This window comes from Macrotis lagotis, chromosome 1 (assembly GCF_037893015.1).
Source record: "Macrotis lagotis isolate mMagLag1 chromosome 1, bilby.v1.9.chrom.fasta, whole genome shotgun sequence".
In the NCBI taxonomy this organism is placed as follows: domain Eukaryota; kingdom Metazoa; phylum Chordata; class Mammalia; order Peramelemorphia; family Peramelidae; genus Macrotis; species Macrotis lagotis.
Window position 1 is genome coordinate 410,645,360 of NC_133658.1, and position 15,175 is coordinate 410,660,534.

The window sequence follows — 15,175 nt, forward strand, 5'->3', positions numbered from 1 at the left end:
TATTGCTGTCACTGAAAATGCTTTGCTTATTATATAAGTCTTCCCAGGTTTTTCTGAAACTATCCCCCTCATTGCAGTCATATGTGCCACAGTTTGTTTAACCATTGCCCAACTGAGGGCATTCCTTCAATTTCTAATTCTTTACCAAATAACTGTTATAAATATTTTTGTATATGTAGGTCCTTTTTTTTTTCATCTTTTTGAAATGAAAAATCTAGTAGTTCTATTGCTGGGGCATAAGGTATTCACAGCTTTATGATCCTTTGGGCATAGTTCCAAATTGTACTCTAGAGTTTTTGGTCTAGTTGACAACTCCATCACCAATTGTGTTAGTATCTACATCTCCTCCATTTTCCTTTCTACTACTTTAGCTAATCTGATAGGTGTGATTGCTCTAAACAGTAGTGATTTATAGTATTTTTTTTATCTGATTATAAATAGGTTTGATTTCTTAATTTGAAAACTGCCTGTTCAAAAACTTGGACCATCTATTTCTTAGCCAGTACTAGATTGTTTTGATGATCACTGCTTTGTAACTTAGTTTCAGATCTGGTACTGCTAAACTGGAAGGCAGTGAATACTGAGATATGGAGACTGCTTTATTTTAAAGATATTATATCTGTCTGTGGTAAATGTTTTATCCTAAAATATAGCTCTAAATACCTCAGCTCTCCTGTTTGGGCTTCTTCTCTTTGGCCTGTATGTGTCTTGTTAATGAAATATAGGAGGAAAGATTTTCTGTAGATTTATCTAGTCCCCTGCTCATATCTCACTTTTTTGTAGACCACATGATATAGTTGTCTCAGTGATGGACTCTGGTGTCTAAAGAAATATTGTTTTATCTGGTTTTAACTTTCAGATATTGATTGGTCTGTCATCTCTTCCTGCTTTCTTTCTAGGGTATGAGTCAAAAGGAGAGCTCCAGGTCTGCCATGATGTACATCCAAGAACTTCGTTCAGGGTTAAAGGATATGCCTCTACTTAGCTGTCTAGAGTCTCTTCGAGTATCACTTAACAATAATCCTGTCAGGTGAGAGACTGGCTTCAGTTGGAGAAAATATTGTAGCAGTATGAGAATGCTCTATGCTAGATGAATTTTGTTAATTTGATTTGATACTGCATTGATTCTGTGGATTCCTTACAGCTGGGTTCAGACCTTTGGAGCCGAGGGCCTTGCATCCTTGCTGGACATACTTAAGCGACTCCATGATGAGAGAGAGGAATCTCCTGGGTGAGGACTCCTGCATCTCTCTATCTTCTGGAAAGAGGAAAGCATAAAATATGCATACCCATATATTTTGTGATAAACAGTTGTTTTACTGGAGATGTAGTGGATTGGAGGATTACTCTCAGCGAAGGATGGAGTTTTTCTCTTAGATGGTTAAGGGGTAAGGCAAGGTACAAGGAAAGAAATCCAAAAATTAAACTTTAGATAAATATTCCATCTAAATCAAACATCTCCTTAGTTTTATGGAGGCCAGGTTATTCTCACTCAAACTAGAAGTAAGGTCTGGTTAAATACAGTACTGTCTAGTAAAATCTGTCCTGCCCTGGGTTATCCTTTATCTGAATCTTACAAGTAGCTGATCAAGTTCTAGGATTGGGCTAGATGGATAAGTTAATTTAATGCAGTTGTGAAGGTTGAGTTAATTCTGAGATGAGGACTAGATGAGTTAATTCTGAGGTGAGCAGAGGAAATACCTAGGACCAGCATAGGGTCACCTTGAAGCTTGTGCCAAGTAGTCATCCCCAACCTTCTAGTTTTCTTTAAAAATGTGATGATATGGAGTTACCTAATCTACCAGATATAACATACTTTTGATGCAGCCCTCTAGGTCTGAGTTTCTAGTAATTTAAACTCAACATTTTCACTTTCTCACTTCCTAGATCCTTCTTAGACCTTTGCAAATCTGGTTAAAATCCCCATGGTTCTACTAAAGCTGCACTTTTTTTTTTAGGTTTTTGCAAGGCAAATGGGGTTAAGTGGCTTGCCCAAGGCCACACAGCTAGGTAATTATTAAGTGTCTGAGGTCAGATTTGAACTCAGGTACTCCTGACCCCAGGGCTGGTGCTCTATCCACTGCACCACCTAGCTACCCCAATCCTCTTCATTTTTGCTGAGAGTTTTGACGAAGTTGACCTTTGCCAACTCCAGATGCTTACTTCTCATTGGGTATTCATGACATTATCATCTTTTGATACTCCCATCTATCTGATTATTACTTTTGTCTTTTGGAGGGAAGGGGATCACTAACTGCACTATCCATATTCCATCTCCTTTTCATGAGTATATCCTGGAACTCTGTTCTGGTCACTCTTCATCAGTCAATAAACATTTATTAAACATCAACCATAAGCCATATGCTGGTGAATAGACATACAAAAACAGAAGTGAAACATTCCCTGCCCTCAAGAAGCTTACATTCTACTGGGGAGTGCAGCATGTTACCAGTCCTGATATATACAGAGTAAATGCAAAGTGATTTTACCTGGGGACACCAAAAATGAATAGCTGGCATTTATATAATGTTTTAAAGTTAATGAAGCACTTAGCAAATATCTTCTATTTTCCTCATAATAAACCTGGAAGTTAGGTGCTAGTATTAGCCCCATATTATAGATGAGGAAGACAGATTAATTGACTTGCCTAGTATCACACATAGCTAGTAAATATTTGAAGCAGTTTTCTATCTTGAAAGGTCCCAAGTGTTACTTGGGTTGAGCCTGGATAGGAACTACAGGTGCCAAGAGTTGGAGTGAAGAGGGAAAGCATTTCAGACATGGTGGAGAATCAGGGTAAGAGCACAAGACAGGAGAGGGGATATCATGTGTAGGAACCAAGAAGTCAGCCAATCTGACTGAACATAGTTTGTGAAGTAGAGTAATTGGCCCAGAACGGAAAGTTAAAACAAGATTGTGAAGGGTTTTAAATGCCAAAGAAGGATTTGCATTTATCCCAGATCAGAGCTTCTTAAACCAAAAATTGAAATTGACATAGTCAAACCTGAGTTTTAGAAATAAAAATTTTTTAGCTGTGTGGAGAAGACTATCTAGCAGGCTTGAGGCAGAATCTAGGTGAAGAATAATGAAGACCTGAATTAGAGTGATTGTCCTCTTTCTCATTTCCTCCCCTGATTCCTTTACCTCACTCCTTAGCATTATTTAAGGTGTTATGTATTGCCTCTATTCATTTGACTCTCAGACATATGTATTGAGACCCTATTTCTTTCCTGAGCTTCAGCTCTGCACCAGTAATGTCCTGCTGGACATCTCCTTCTGAATGTCCCACAGGCACCTCAAAATTAGTTTGTCCAAAACAGAATTCTTTTCTGTTCCAAAATGTACTCCTTTTCTTAACTCCCTTTCTTAACTCTTCACCCTTCCAGGCATTTCAGTTTACAACCTCAGAATTGATTTTCAGAAACTCTTCATGTCTACTTTCCAGTTGCCAGATTTTATTATTTCTACCTCCACAGCTTCTCTTATCTGTTTCCTCACTCTACTCTCACATTGAGTACCCTAATTCAGACCCTTTGTTTTTTAAGTCTCTTAAATGTTTTCCCTAACTCAAGTCTTCCCCATTCTAACCCATTTTGTATATACCTGCCAGTTAGACATTCCTAAAGCATGCTTTTGACTATCTTAACTGCCTTGTTCAAGAGGCTTCAGTAGCACTTTTTCTAGGCTAAATTACAAGCCCCCAGTCTGGTATATTTAATAGCCTTTACAATCTGAATGTAACCTCTCTCCAGAAAAATTGTGTATTCCTCATAAACATTCTGAGTTCAACTAGATTGGTCTATTTGCTGTCTCAATAGAGGGCATGCCATCTCCTTTCCCAAGCCTTTGCCTAGATTGTCCCCATGCCTAAAGTGGTTTCCCTCTTCATATCTCTCTCTTGAAATTTCCCTCTTCCTTTAAAATGATTCAGATATCACCTTCTATAGGAGATCTCCACCCTGCTTTTTAATGTTCTCTTTTCCCCATTAGTGTTTTCTATACTTATGTGTGTGCCTATTTTTCTGAATAGAATGTAAACTCCTTGAGGCCAGAGAGACTCTTTGGTTTTTGCCTTAATAATTCAATACCTACTATATAGTACTGCCAAATAGCAAATTCTCAATAATCTTTTTTTAATTTAATAGTCTCATGGAGTGAGGTATTAATCTATAGGGCCTTTTTCTAAATTGTAATTAGTATATCATGGAAAATTGCTTCAGCCCTTTTATTTTTTAATTTTAATTTTATTTAAGGCAATGGGGTTAAGTGACTTGTCCAAGGTCACACAGCTAGACAATTATTAAGTGTCTAAGGTGACACTTATTAAGTGTTCAAACTCAGGACCTCCTGACTCTAGGGCCAGTGCTCCATCCACTGCACCACCTAGCTGCCCCTACCAACCCTTTTATAACTTAGTAAATAGTTTGAGTTGAATTGAGGAGGGTATGTATCAATTATACATGTAATTGAATTGACCAGAAATTCATCACACTCATGATTGTGACAATTCCATACTTAGCTCAGATAGTAAACTTGCAGTCTATCATTGGGTCACTGTTTAAAGCCTTTCCAGATTGGTTGAACAGTCAGAACTTGTAGTCCATACACATTGAGATATTGGGATAGGACTTTGGAGAATATGAAATTCTGTGGTTGCCTAGAAGATTAGTGGTATCCTCCTCCAACTAGATTCTTGGCATTGGAGCTGAAGAGAGAAAACAGGATTAATTAGGATCAAAATTTAGGAATCTCATTAATAACTGCTGAAATAATTGTTCTGAAATATTTGTCTCTTCCTTAATACCCCTAGAATAAAATATAGACAACTCCTCCTAATTTATAAAGTCACAATCTGATTCCCACATAACTATCCAGCTCCTTCATCCTCTCTAAAATTCATCCAAATCATTCTGTTTATTCTTCCTCAAACTTAGTTTCCCATCTCTTGTCTTCATGTCCCGCCATGTTTGGAATGCATTCCTTCCTCACTTCTATTTCTCCTAGCTTAAAATCCTCAGCTCCTTTTATGGTTCAGCTCAAGGGCCACCTACCCTAGGAAATGCTTCCTGATTTCCATGTGGGTGCTGTTACCCTCCTCAAGTAATCTTGTCTTAACTCATTTACATGTTACATTACATTTCCTTCTCCTTGAGGAGTGGGATTCCTTATCTTGGTTTTTGTAGTCACCTCCATAGCATGCACTTAAATATTTGTTGAAGAGAATAACTCTGCCCCAGTTTTCCTTTAGGACTGTCTTGTGTCCCAGTTTAGAAGCCTCTTTAGATGTTGGGAGGGAATATAACATTAAAGGCATTTCACTGATTACTTCTTCTTTGTGCAGAAGCTACGACAGCCGTAATAAGCATGAGATCATTCGCTGCTTGAAAGCTTTTATGAACAACAAGGTGAGATGTTTTCCCTTGCCCATCTCCCTACCTCTGCCACACCCCTACGAGTCCCCTCTCCTCTTGGCAGCTTCAAAGAAGCAGCCAAAGAGCATGAGGTGAAATGACTTTCTATTATCCTGTTTCCTACCTATTTTTGGGTAGCAACTATACATCCTTTATTAGTCCTCTCCAGCTTAGTTCTCATCCTCTCTTGTTTTTTTGTCCTGTGCACAAAGTCTTTTCAAAAGTTTAACCTCTTTCCTTACTTAATAATAACTATCATTTATATAATGCTTACTGTGTGCCAGGCCCTGTGCTAAGTGCTCTACAAATACCATTTGATCCTCACAAAGACCCTGGGAGGGAGGTGCTGTTATGATCCCTATTTTATAGTTGAGGAAACTGGTGCAAACAGAGGTTAAGTTTCTTGACCTGGTCATACAGTGAGGAAGTATCTAAGGCTAAATTTGAACTTAGGTCTTCTTGTGCCAAGACCCAACACTCTATCCACTGTGCGCTACCTTGTCTAGTACTTCTCACATACGCCTGTCTATAATCCCCTTATTCTTTGGGTTTTGATTCATATTTAAAAAAGATAGCTTCATCTCAGATTAGTTTTCCCTTATTCATTTGTACATTTATTTATATTTATGAATAGTTCATCTCTTTCCTTGGAGAACTTGGATTCTTTTACTTACGTGGGAAGAGATTTTGCTCAGTCTTATAGTCTGACATTCTGCTGAGAAAGAGGCATGGGATTTTGTCCTTTCATATTCTTTCATTCGGTTCTAAAATCTTTACATCCTTCTGTCCTGTTCTTGCTTTGCCAGTTTGGGATCAAGACAATGTTGGAAACGGAAGAAGGAATCCTGCTGCTGGTCAGAGCCATGGACCCTGCTGTTCCCAATATGATGATTGATGCAGCCAAGCTTCTATCTGCTCTCTGCATTCTGCCACAGCCTGAGGATATGTATGTGACTTAGAATTTTCTTCTTTTCCCATTTTCTATTTCTTAAATTCTTGATAGTACATGTGCTGGAGGGATAGTTTGCTTGAGGGCAAGGGGATGTGCCTCTTGAACTCATGGAGTTCTTTGGATAGACTGTGGTTCTACTCAGTATAGAATTTGATGAATCTCATTCCCAATTAAGAGTCCTAAGTGGAGACTATCTTTAGAAGAAACTCTATATTAGGAGAATTATTAGAGCATGTCTTTTGCACCACTGTTTACTTCTGAAGCCTCTGAGGGTGGAAGCAGTGATTTGGGAATTTTCTTATATTTCCAGAAATATCTTTCTTCTTGTGTTGTTGTGCCAGAATAATCATATTCTTTTCTTTTCTCTTCAAATGCATGGCTCTGGGGTAGGACCTTGAATAATTTATCTTCTTTTTTTCCCCCCATCCTTTCTTTCTACTTTCCAACTACTGCTTCCAATGCAGGAATGAACGAGTTTTGGAGGCTATGACAGAGCGAGCAGAGATGGAGGAAGTAGACCGCTTCCAGCCTCTCTTGGAGGGATTAAAGAGTGGAACTTCCATTGCCCTCAAAGTACGTAATCTGAGAGCAGCATCCCCAAGAAAATACAGTGGGCAATATTTCTCTCATTAGTGTCTTTTTGTGTGCTTTGTGCTAAAGAGTAAATATGGGATTTCTTTCCCAAGAAAGACTTGAATACCACATTTTTGTAAGGGCAGAGGATAATTTGGAGCAAGTCTAGCATGTTAGCATCCAGGACTTAAAGATCGTGGCCTATTAAAAAAATGATTAAAGAAACTGAGGATATTTAACTTAGAAAAGAGAAGACTTAGAGGAGTCATGATGGTAGTTTTCAAGTATTTGAAAACTATGGGGGAAAAGGATTAGTCTTATTTTGCTTGGTCTTGAAGGACCAAATAGGTGAGAAGAGAGGCAGATTTTTAGGCTTAATATAAGGAAATATTTTCTAATATTTAGTGTTAACTTGATGTGGACAACATAGAAGATACTTGGTCTTTTAAGAAGAAGCTAGATGATCACTTGTCAGTAATATTCCAGACAAGAATTTTGGTTAGATGTATTTTGAACTGAGAGACAGTTTGACATGGGTGAATTGGAATCAGACTGACCAGGGTTCAAATCCAATTTCTTATGCTAGCAGAATAAACCTGGGTAAGTCATTCAGTCTCTCATCCCCTCAGGTATCTCTCTTAAAACTGAGTTATGGGGGGGGCAGCTAGGTGGCGCAGTGAATAGAGCCCCTGCCTTGGAGTCAGGAGTACCTGGGTTCAAATCTGGCCTCAGACACTTAATAATTACCTAGCCGTGTGGCCTTGGGCAAGCCACTTAACCCCATTGCCTTGAAAAAAATCTAAAAAAAACCCCTGAGTTATGGATGAATTGTTGATGAGACTTATTAGAGGGAATTTACTCATTGAGGAGTTTCTATACTAGTGATGGCTCCTCTCAGCTTAAAAAAAAAAGTTCAGAAAACTGTCTTTGGACCAAATTGCCTCTGATGGACCCAGCCAACATTCAACTTCAGCTAGGAAATTTTTGTGACTTATAATTGGGAAAACTGAACTTTGAAACAAGGAAGATACTTGCCCAGGGTTTCACAGGGATTATATTAAAAAACTGATCTATTCAGCCTAGTGATTAGATAAAGACCTCATGATTTTCATACCTCTTAGAGGTTTTATATTAGATGCTGAAGGTATACATTTTTCTCTAAAAATAAGTTTAATGGAAAAGGAACTTTCCTTAGTTTTCTTTCTAAGTTAACATTGATTCAACTGTCTTGCTTTTCCATTTTAGGTGGGATGTCTACAGTTGATCAATGCCCTCATTACACCTGCAGAAGAACTTGATTTCAGAGTTCACATCCGAAGTGAGTTGATGCGCTCAGGTTTGCAACAAGTGCTTAAGGTGAGGGCAAATTTTTCAGAATTATAATATGACCTGGTTTTTTTTTCCTTTTTCTCTGCATTAGATAAACTTGGTTATCATTTTAAAACAGTTTTGGAAAATAACTAGAACATAATGTACACTTTTAAGTTCTTTGCCTATGTTTTCTTGTTTATAGGACCTGCGACTAATGGAGAATGAAGATATGAAGGTACAACTGGCTGTGTTTGATGAACAAGGGGAGGAAGATTCCTATGACCTGAAGGGAAGATTGGAAGACATACGAATGGAAATGGAATATCCTTTCTGCTACATAGTGGCTCTGCATGTGGGACCTGTGTTAAATTTGAAACAGCTAAACTATGGGTGAAATCCTTATGTCCTAAGAAAGATTTCACTGCTTAAGGAATTAGGATCCATGTCCCTATAATTGATCCAGAACCTTGTGGACAATTTTTACAAAATTGTCAGGCTTCTTTTGTCTGAGAAAGCTCTGGCAAGGATATCAGAGAGTCTTTTACAACAGAGGGGGCTAGAAAGCTTGATATTTGCTTCCTGGGAATACTAAGAGATTTTAATTTAATTGCAAGACAACATAGCTCGGGGAGGGTAGGTGGCACAAGTGGATAAAGCACTGGCCCTGGAGTCAGGAGTACCTGGGTTCAAATCTGGTTTCAGACACTTAATAATTACTTAGCTGTGTGGCCTTGGGCAAGCCACTTAACCCCAGTTGCCTTGAAAAAACCTAAAAAAATAAAAATAGCTCAAGGAATATGACCAAAGCATGACCTTTTGAAAAAATTGTGCCTCTGACTCGTTTGTGTGCTCCTCAGGTGAAGATTGATAGTCACTAGCAATAATCTGGTTACATGTTGAGATCCATTGCAACTTCTACTGTAGTTTATGTTCTCTTCATTATTTAATCATCTAGATCTGAAGGTGCACAATGGTCTCTTGAGTTAAGGGGTCTTAGGAGATAGAGCTTGTTTCCATGTGCTAAAGGTGAAGATTTTTTGGGGGGAGGCCAGGTCCTTAAGGTAGTGTATGGCTGGCATCTTACTAGTTTTAATAGAAATACTACAAGTGTCAGGAATCTGTAAGTAGCCTAGTTTCTAAGGTCATGCTTTCCTTAGCTATTTTCCACTGACTTCAGTGAAGTTTTCCAGATCCTCCTGAACACAGTTAAGGATTCAAAGGCTGAGCCACTCTTTCTGTCCATCCTGCAACACCTGTTACTGGTCCGAAATGACTACGAAGCCAGGTGGGGTGGGTGGCAGGTGTCTGTGAAAGTCAAGGGCAGTTAGTTATTTTGTTGTTAAATTAAGGAGGAAAAACAAACTTTTAGATTATAAGGTAGATTAGAAGGAGAAAAGAAGACTTAAGGACTACCATTCATTCATAGGTGTCTAATAATATTCTTTTTTAATAATTAGGCAGAAAATTACCTCTGATTGACTAAAAGGTACAAAGAGTGAAGACATTTTAAGGTTATCTTTAATTTCCATTTGGAGTGAAAGGAATAAGTACTTCATAAGGATTATGTACTGCTAGTTTGATTGAAAACAAATAGCAGATGATGGTAATATGCTGTTAGAGGATGCACAAGATAGAATTCTGTGGAAGAGGAGAGGCAGCTGAAAAATGGAGTGAGAAGTTAGGAATTTGGACTTTTGATTATCCAGAAAATGCAGGGCAGCTGAAGTGGAATAGATCATAACAACTTGCATCAGATTTTCCCCTGCAACTCCATACCGAGTTAATGATTTAGTCAGTAAATCAACAATTATTAAGCATCTTTGTGCCAAATACTTTAATAATCGATGGAGACACAAAGAAAGTTCCTTCTCTTTAAGAGTTCAGTCTATTGAGGAAGACTCATTAGACATTGCAAATAGCTCTGTACAAGTAAATTTGAAATAACCAATAAAGGAAGGGTACTAGAACTGTTTGTTATAGTCATATGACTTCTAGGACCAGAATGTCTTTAGGAAGCTGAAGGTACTTTACTCCTCACTGCCTTTTTCTTTCTGCAGACCTCAGTACTACAAGCTAATAGATGAATGTATATCCCAGATTGTGCTTCACAAGAATGGTGCTGATCCTGACTTCAAATGCCGACACCTCCAAATAGACATTGAAGGGTTGATTGGTAAGCACAGGGGTAATTACCGCTGCTATTGCCTTTTCATCAAAACATTCTCTCCATCTCCCATCTTCTTTCCCATTAATTAGTCAAAAGAATAGGCATGTGTTAAATGCCAGACATAATACTAGATATTGGGGAGACCAAGGCAAAAGTGACATTATCCTTACTCCTCAAGAAGCTCCTGGTCTTGTAGAGGGAGAAAACATATACATAAAAAAGTAAATCCAACATAAATAACAAGTCATTTTGTGGATCTGGCACTTTCTGGAAGGATCTGGAAAAGCCTCAAAAAGGAGTTGGCATTTAAACCTATCTCTAAAAGAAACTAGGGGTTTTGTGAGGCAGATATGAGGAAGGAAGGGACTTTTAAACTTGTGCCAAGGCATGGAGATAGGCTATTGTTATTTGTGAAGAACAATGACAAGGCTAGTTTGAATGTCCTGAAAAAGAGTACCTGAAAAGAATGAATAATAAATAACATTGGAAAAATAGACTGGAGCTAAACCAAGGGCTTGATGGTTTTACATACAAAATGGAAGAGTTTTTATTTTACTCTGTATCTTGCCCAATGACTTTTGGACATTTTGAACTAAATGTCCTATAGACATCTCTAATACTACATATCCAGAATACCTGTCTTTCCTTTCAAAGCTATTTCCTTGAACTTCCATATTATGTACAGGACAACAGTATCTCTCTAGAGTCACTGAGGTTTGCCTTCACTGATGACAATAATTATTGTCATCTTCAGCTCCTTTTATTGATCCCAGATATTTCAGATTCTATGCCTATGTCCATATCTTCCATCCAACACCTTTCCCCAGAGTTATTTGCAATGTCTGATTTAGGCCCTTATCTGAACTGTTGCAGTATCTTCCCTAATTAGTCTCCCTACCTCAAGTCTTTTTCCTCACTACATTCTGTGCTCCATATGGTTGACAAAATGATATGCACGAAGTCCAAGTCTAATCAGGTCACAGCTTTACTTAATAAAGTTACTCTCTTGACCCTAGAGCTAGGGTATTTAGATTCTTTTATCCTAGAATAAAATAAAAACTCTGCTCTATGACATTGAAAACCTTTATTTGTTTATTTTAATAAATGACTTGCCAGGGGCTGCTAGGTGGTGCAGTGGATAGAGCACTGGTCCTAGATTCAGGAGTACCTGAGTTCAAATCTAGCCACAGACACTTAATAGCTAGCTGGGTGGCCTTGGTCAAGTCACTTAACTCCCATTGCCTTGCAAAAACCTAAAATAACAACAACAACAACAAAAATATATGACTTGCCATTCTCTATCTCTCATATCTTTGCATGTAGGGAAAGTTTGTTTGGGGAGGGAGGGGCGTGTGTGTGTGTGTATGTAGAATGACCTCAAACTTTGTACACAAAGTCTTTTCTGAACCTCAAAGCTGCCCACAAAAAAAATCATCTTGTTTATATTTTCTTCTTTTATTTCATTCTCTCACTGTCTTTCTGTCTGCCTTGCCTTTCCTATCATCATCTATCTTATTGTCTTCCCCAGTAGAGAATGTAAACCTTCTTTAGGTCAGGGATTCATTTCACTTTGTCTTCAGGAATATTACTTAAACAACTCTGTGGAGGATATATTGAATTGATGAAAGCCTTGAGGTGGGGAGACCCAGGGGAAGAGGGTCAAAAAAAAAATAGGAGATTTATTCTGGGACTAGGTAGATTACATTAGAAGTTGTAAAGATTTGACCATCAACACATATTTTCCTTACCTTTGTGCTATCTTTTTTTTTTTGCAAGGCAATGGGGTTAAATGGCTTGCCCAAGGCCACACAGCTAGATAATTATTAAGTGTCTGAAGCTAGATTTGAACTCAGGTACTCCTGACTCCAGGAACAGTGCTCCATCCACTGCGCCACCTAGCTGCCCCTTGTGCTATCATTTAAAGGAACATTAATGGATATGGCAGTTTTCTGTTAAAAGCTCCTAGAACTTTTTTCCATTTGAATTAGAAACTGATCTAAATGTTGATGCCTTCTCTGTATGAACAAGGTACCTGGAGGCACCTGACTGAGGTGCCACACATACATAGAAACTGAACGGGGGCAGCTAGGTGGCACAGTGGATAAAGCACTGGCCCTGGAGTCAGGAGTACCTGAGTTCAAATTCGGTCTCAGACACTTAATAATTACCTAGCTGTGTGGCCTTGGGCAAGCCACTTAACCCCATTTGCCTTGCTAAAATCTTAAAAAAAAAGAAACTGAACACCCAAAGCACCCATAGGAGCTCCTTCCCTCCTTGAGGATAGATTTTGTAGTTAAGATCCATTTCCTCTCAGAGACAAGGTAGTCAGTTAAATTAACCAGATAGATGATGAGATTAAATAGACCTCAAAATAGTTTATACAGACCCTTCACAATTTTCTAAAGGATAAATGTGATATTAGTATCACTTAGAGACCAGGATTCTATGTACCTAGTTCTCTATATCCTTGGCACCAGGTTGAAGTAATGAGCTTGAATATCTGGGAAGTGGGTTAGGACTTTAATTGGGAGACATATCTTTACATCTTCAAATGCTGAGTAGGAAAATAACACCCCTTAATACAAAGGAGATAAAAGAAAATTGGAAGCATGGAGTTATTTTTAATTTTTTAGGCATTATAATCATTTAAGTCAATTCTCTTTTATTTACCAGACATAGGATGGATGTGATTGGGAGCTTTGTTGTTATTTAGCTGTCCATCTGTCTATTCCTAAAGAGGGATCATCAATTTCCATAAGCTTCTTTAAAAGAAATGATGAACATCAAATTATATTCTTTAATGAGGGATACCATATAAAAGCAGATGATAGTCTTCTATTTCTCAGTTGTTGCTGATGTCATGGTTCTTTATGTAAAGAGCCATATTGTATTTTGATCCCCAAAATTTAAATGTAAAATATTTCCATCGTAATTTTTTTTACTAGAAATTTGTAATAAGCAGTGCCATAAACCAGTCCCTCCCTGCTCAACTATCTTCCTCCTCCCCTTAAAGTAAGGCTTTTGAAGTTGTCCAGATAGCTTTGTGAATAGAGGAAAAAGAAATGGATATGAGAGATATTGTGGAGATAGAATCAACAAGACTTTAGCAACTAATTAGATATGTGGGATAAGAGGAAATGACAAGTTGAGAGAGGATTTTGGGGTTTCTAGTCACATTTGATTAGAAGCATGATAACACTATGGAAATAGAAAGAATAAAAGCATGTGGGAGAAGATATGATTCTAGATCCTAAGAGTGTACTGGCCTTTCTCCCTGTCTTCTCTCTGAATCTCATTTTTATCTTTTTTTTGTTTGTTTGTTTTTGCAAGGCAATAGGATTAGGTGACTTGCCTAAGATCATTCAGCTAGGTTCGGGTCTGTATTCACTGCACCACTTAGCTGCCCCTCATCCTTATCTTCACACAAATACTGACAACTCTGATACTATGTAGGATCTGGGAGGTACTTCATTAGATTAGAGAGGGTCATGTTTTATATATAAAACTAGGCATATAAACCTGTTTAGGTTGAATGTTAATGAGGGGGTAAAGGGATCAACTCTTTAGAATATATCCCAGAGTATAATAGAAGGATTCTTGTCTAGGATGGAATGAAATGGCAGAGACTTGGAAATTTTACTTCTTATCTTCTCTTTTTTTCAGATCAAATGATTGATAAAACAAAAGTGGAGAAAACTGAGGCCAAAGCTATAGAATTGGAAAAGAAGGTGATTATGAGGAGCCAGAGAAGGTTTACTTAAAGCACCTTTGTCTTTTTGTCTGAGAGTTAGTTCTGTCTGTGTAACTTTCTAGTTTGCTCTTTTCCTCCATATCTACTCCTCCCTCTTCTTTTCCCCAGTCATTCTGATGAGGTTGGCAGACAGTTTGGGTTCATGGAAAGAGTTCTGTCTTTGAGTTGTATTTTAGCTGCTTAATTTATAAATTAGCATGAGTATGGATATATAGGAACAGTAGGGTTCTTTTTCCATTTTCTTTCCTCAGCCATCAACAGAATAAATATGACAAAGACCCTAAGGAACTGATTTCTTCCTTGGGTTGCATTGGTATTTATAGATTTCTTCCCTTGGAACAATAAGGTCTGAATAAGTCTAGATTTTTGTGGCTATGAGGCTACCTATCCCCACCTGAACCAGTGTATTTTGGGTTCTCTGTGGCCATCCTTGAACACCTTAGTGCTCTCTTGGGGGAAAGAGTGACTTTTGCTCCCAAATCCCCTTTTGTATGCTTTACTTTACAAATGTTATAGGGCAATAAAAATGTAAATTCCAATAATTGTCCAGATTGAATAAAGGAAATGTTCTTAAATTTCAGACCTATAGCTGTGACTTCAGAAGTGAAAAAATATCTAGTATCCCCACTCTTGACTCCCAAGTTTTAGGGTCCAGGCATTATCATTCTCCCTTCCTAAGCATTGCTTCTGTTATAGGGCTGCTCCAGAGGCAAAATAGCAACATTATATGGTAGTTAAAGAGAAAGCTTTGTGCTTTACCCTAGGAGATAGAATAGCTTCCTGGATTATTGATTCTTTTTTTCCTTAGCTGGACTCAGAGTTAACTGCTCGACATGAGCTACAGGTGGAAATGAAAAAGATGGAAAGTGACTTTGAACAGAAACTTCAGGATCTACAAGGAGAAAAGCAAACATTGGATACAGAGAAACAACAATTAACAACTGAGAAAAAGGACCTGGAGGTTGAAGTCTCTCAGCTGACTGGAAAGGTAACATCTGGGCAAGAGAAGT

At 38.1% G+C, this 15,175-nt stretch overlaps 1 protein-coding gene across 1 annotated transcript in view; it reads left to right on the forward strand.

The window, feature by feature from the left end:
- DIAPH1 (diaphanous related formin 1) overlaps positions 1-15,175 on the forward strand; it is a 90,421-nt gene that overhangs the window by 31,715 nt on the left and 43,531 nt on the right. Inside the window, exons 5-15 of the mRNA XM_074212750.1 lie at positions 900-1,030; positions 1,145-1,231; positions 5,342-5,405; positions 6,218-6,357; positions 6,828-6,936; positions 8,182-8,292; positions 8,450-8,568; positions 9,416-9,532; positions 10,305-10,420; positions 14,078-14,142; positions 14,974-15,153. Coding sequence (XP_074068851.1) covers positions 900-1,030; positions 1,145-1,231; positions 5,342-5,405; positions 6,218-6,357; positions 6,828-6,936; positions 8,182-8,292; positions 8,450-8,568; positions 9,416-9,532; positions 10,305-10,420; positions 14,078-14,142; positions 14,974-15,153 — 1,239 coding nt within the window. The remainder of the gene's footprint in view (positions 1-899; positions 1,031-1,144; positions 1,232-5,341; positions 5,406-6,217; positions 6,358-6,827; positions 6,937-8,181; positions 8,293-8,449; positions 8,569-9,415; positions 9,533-10,304; positions 10,421-14,077; positions 14,143-14,973; positions 15,154-15,175) is intronic.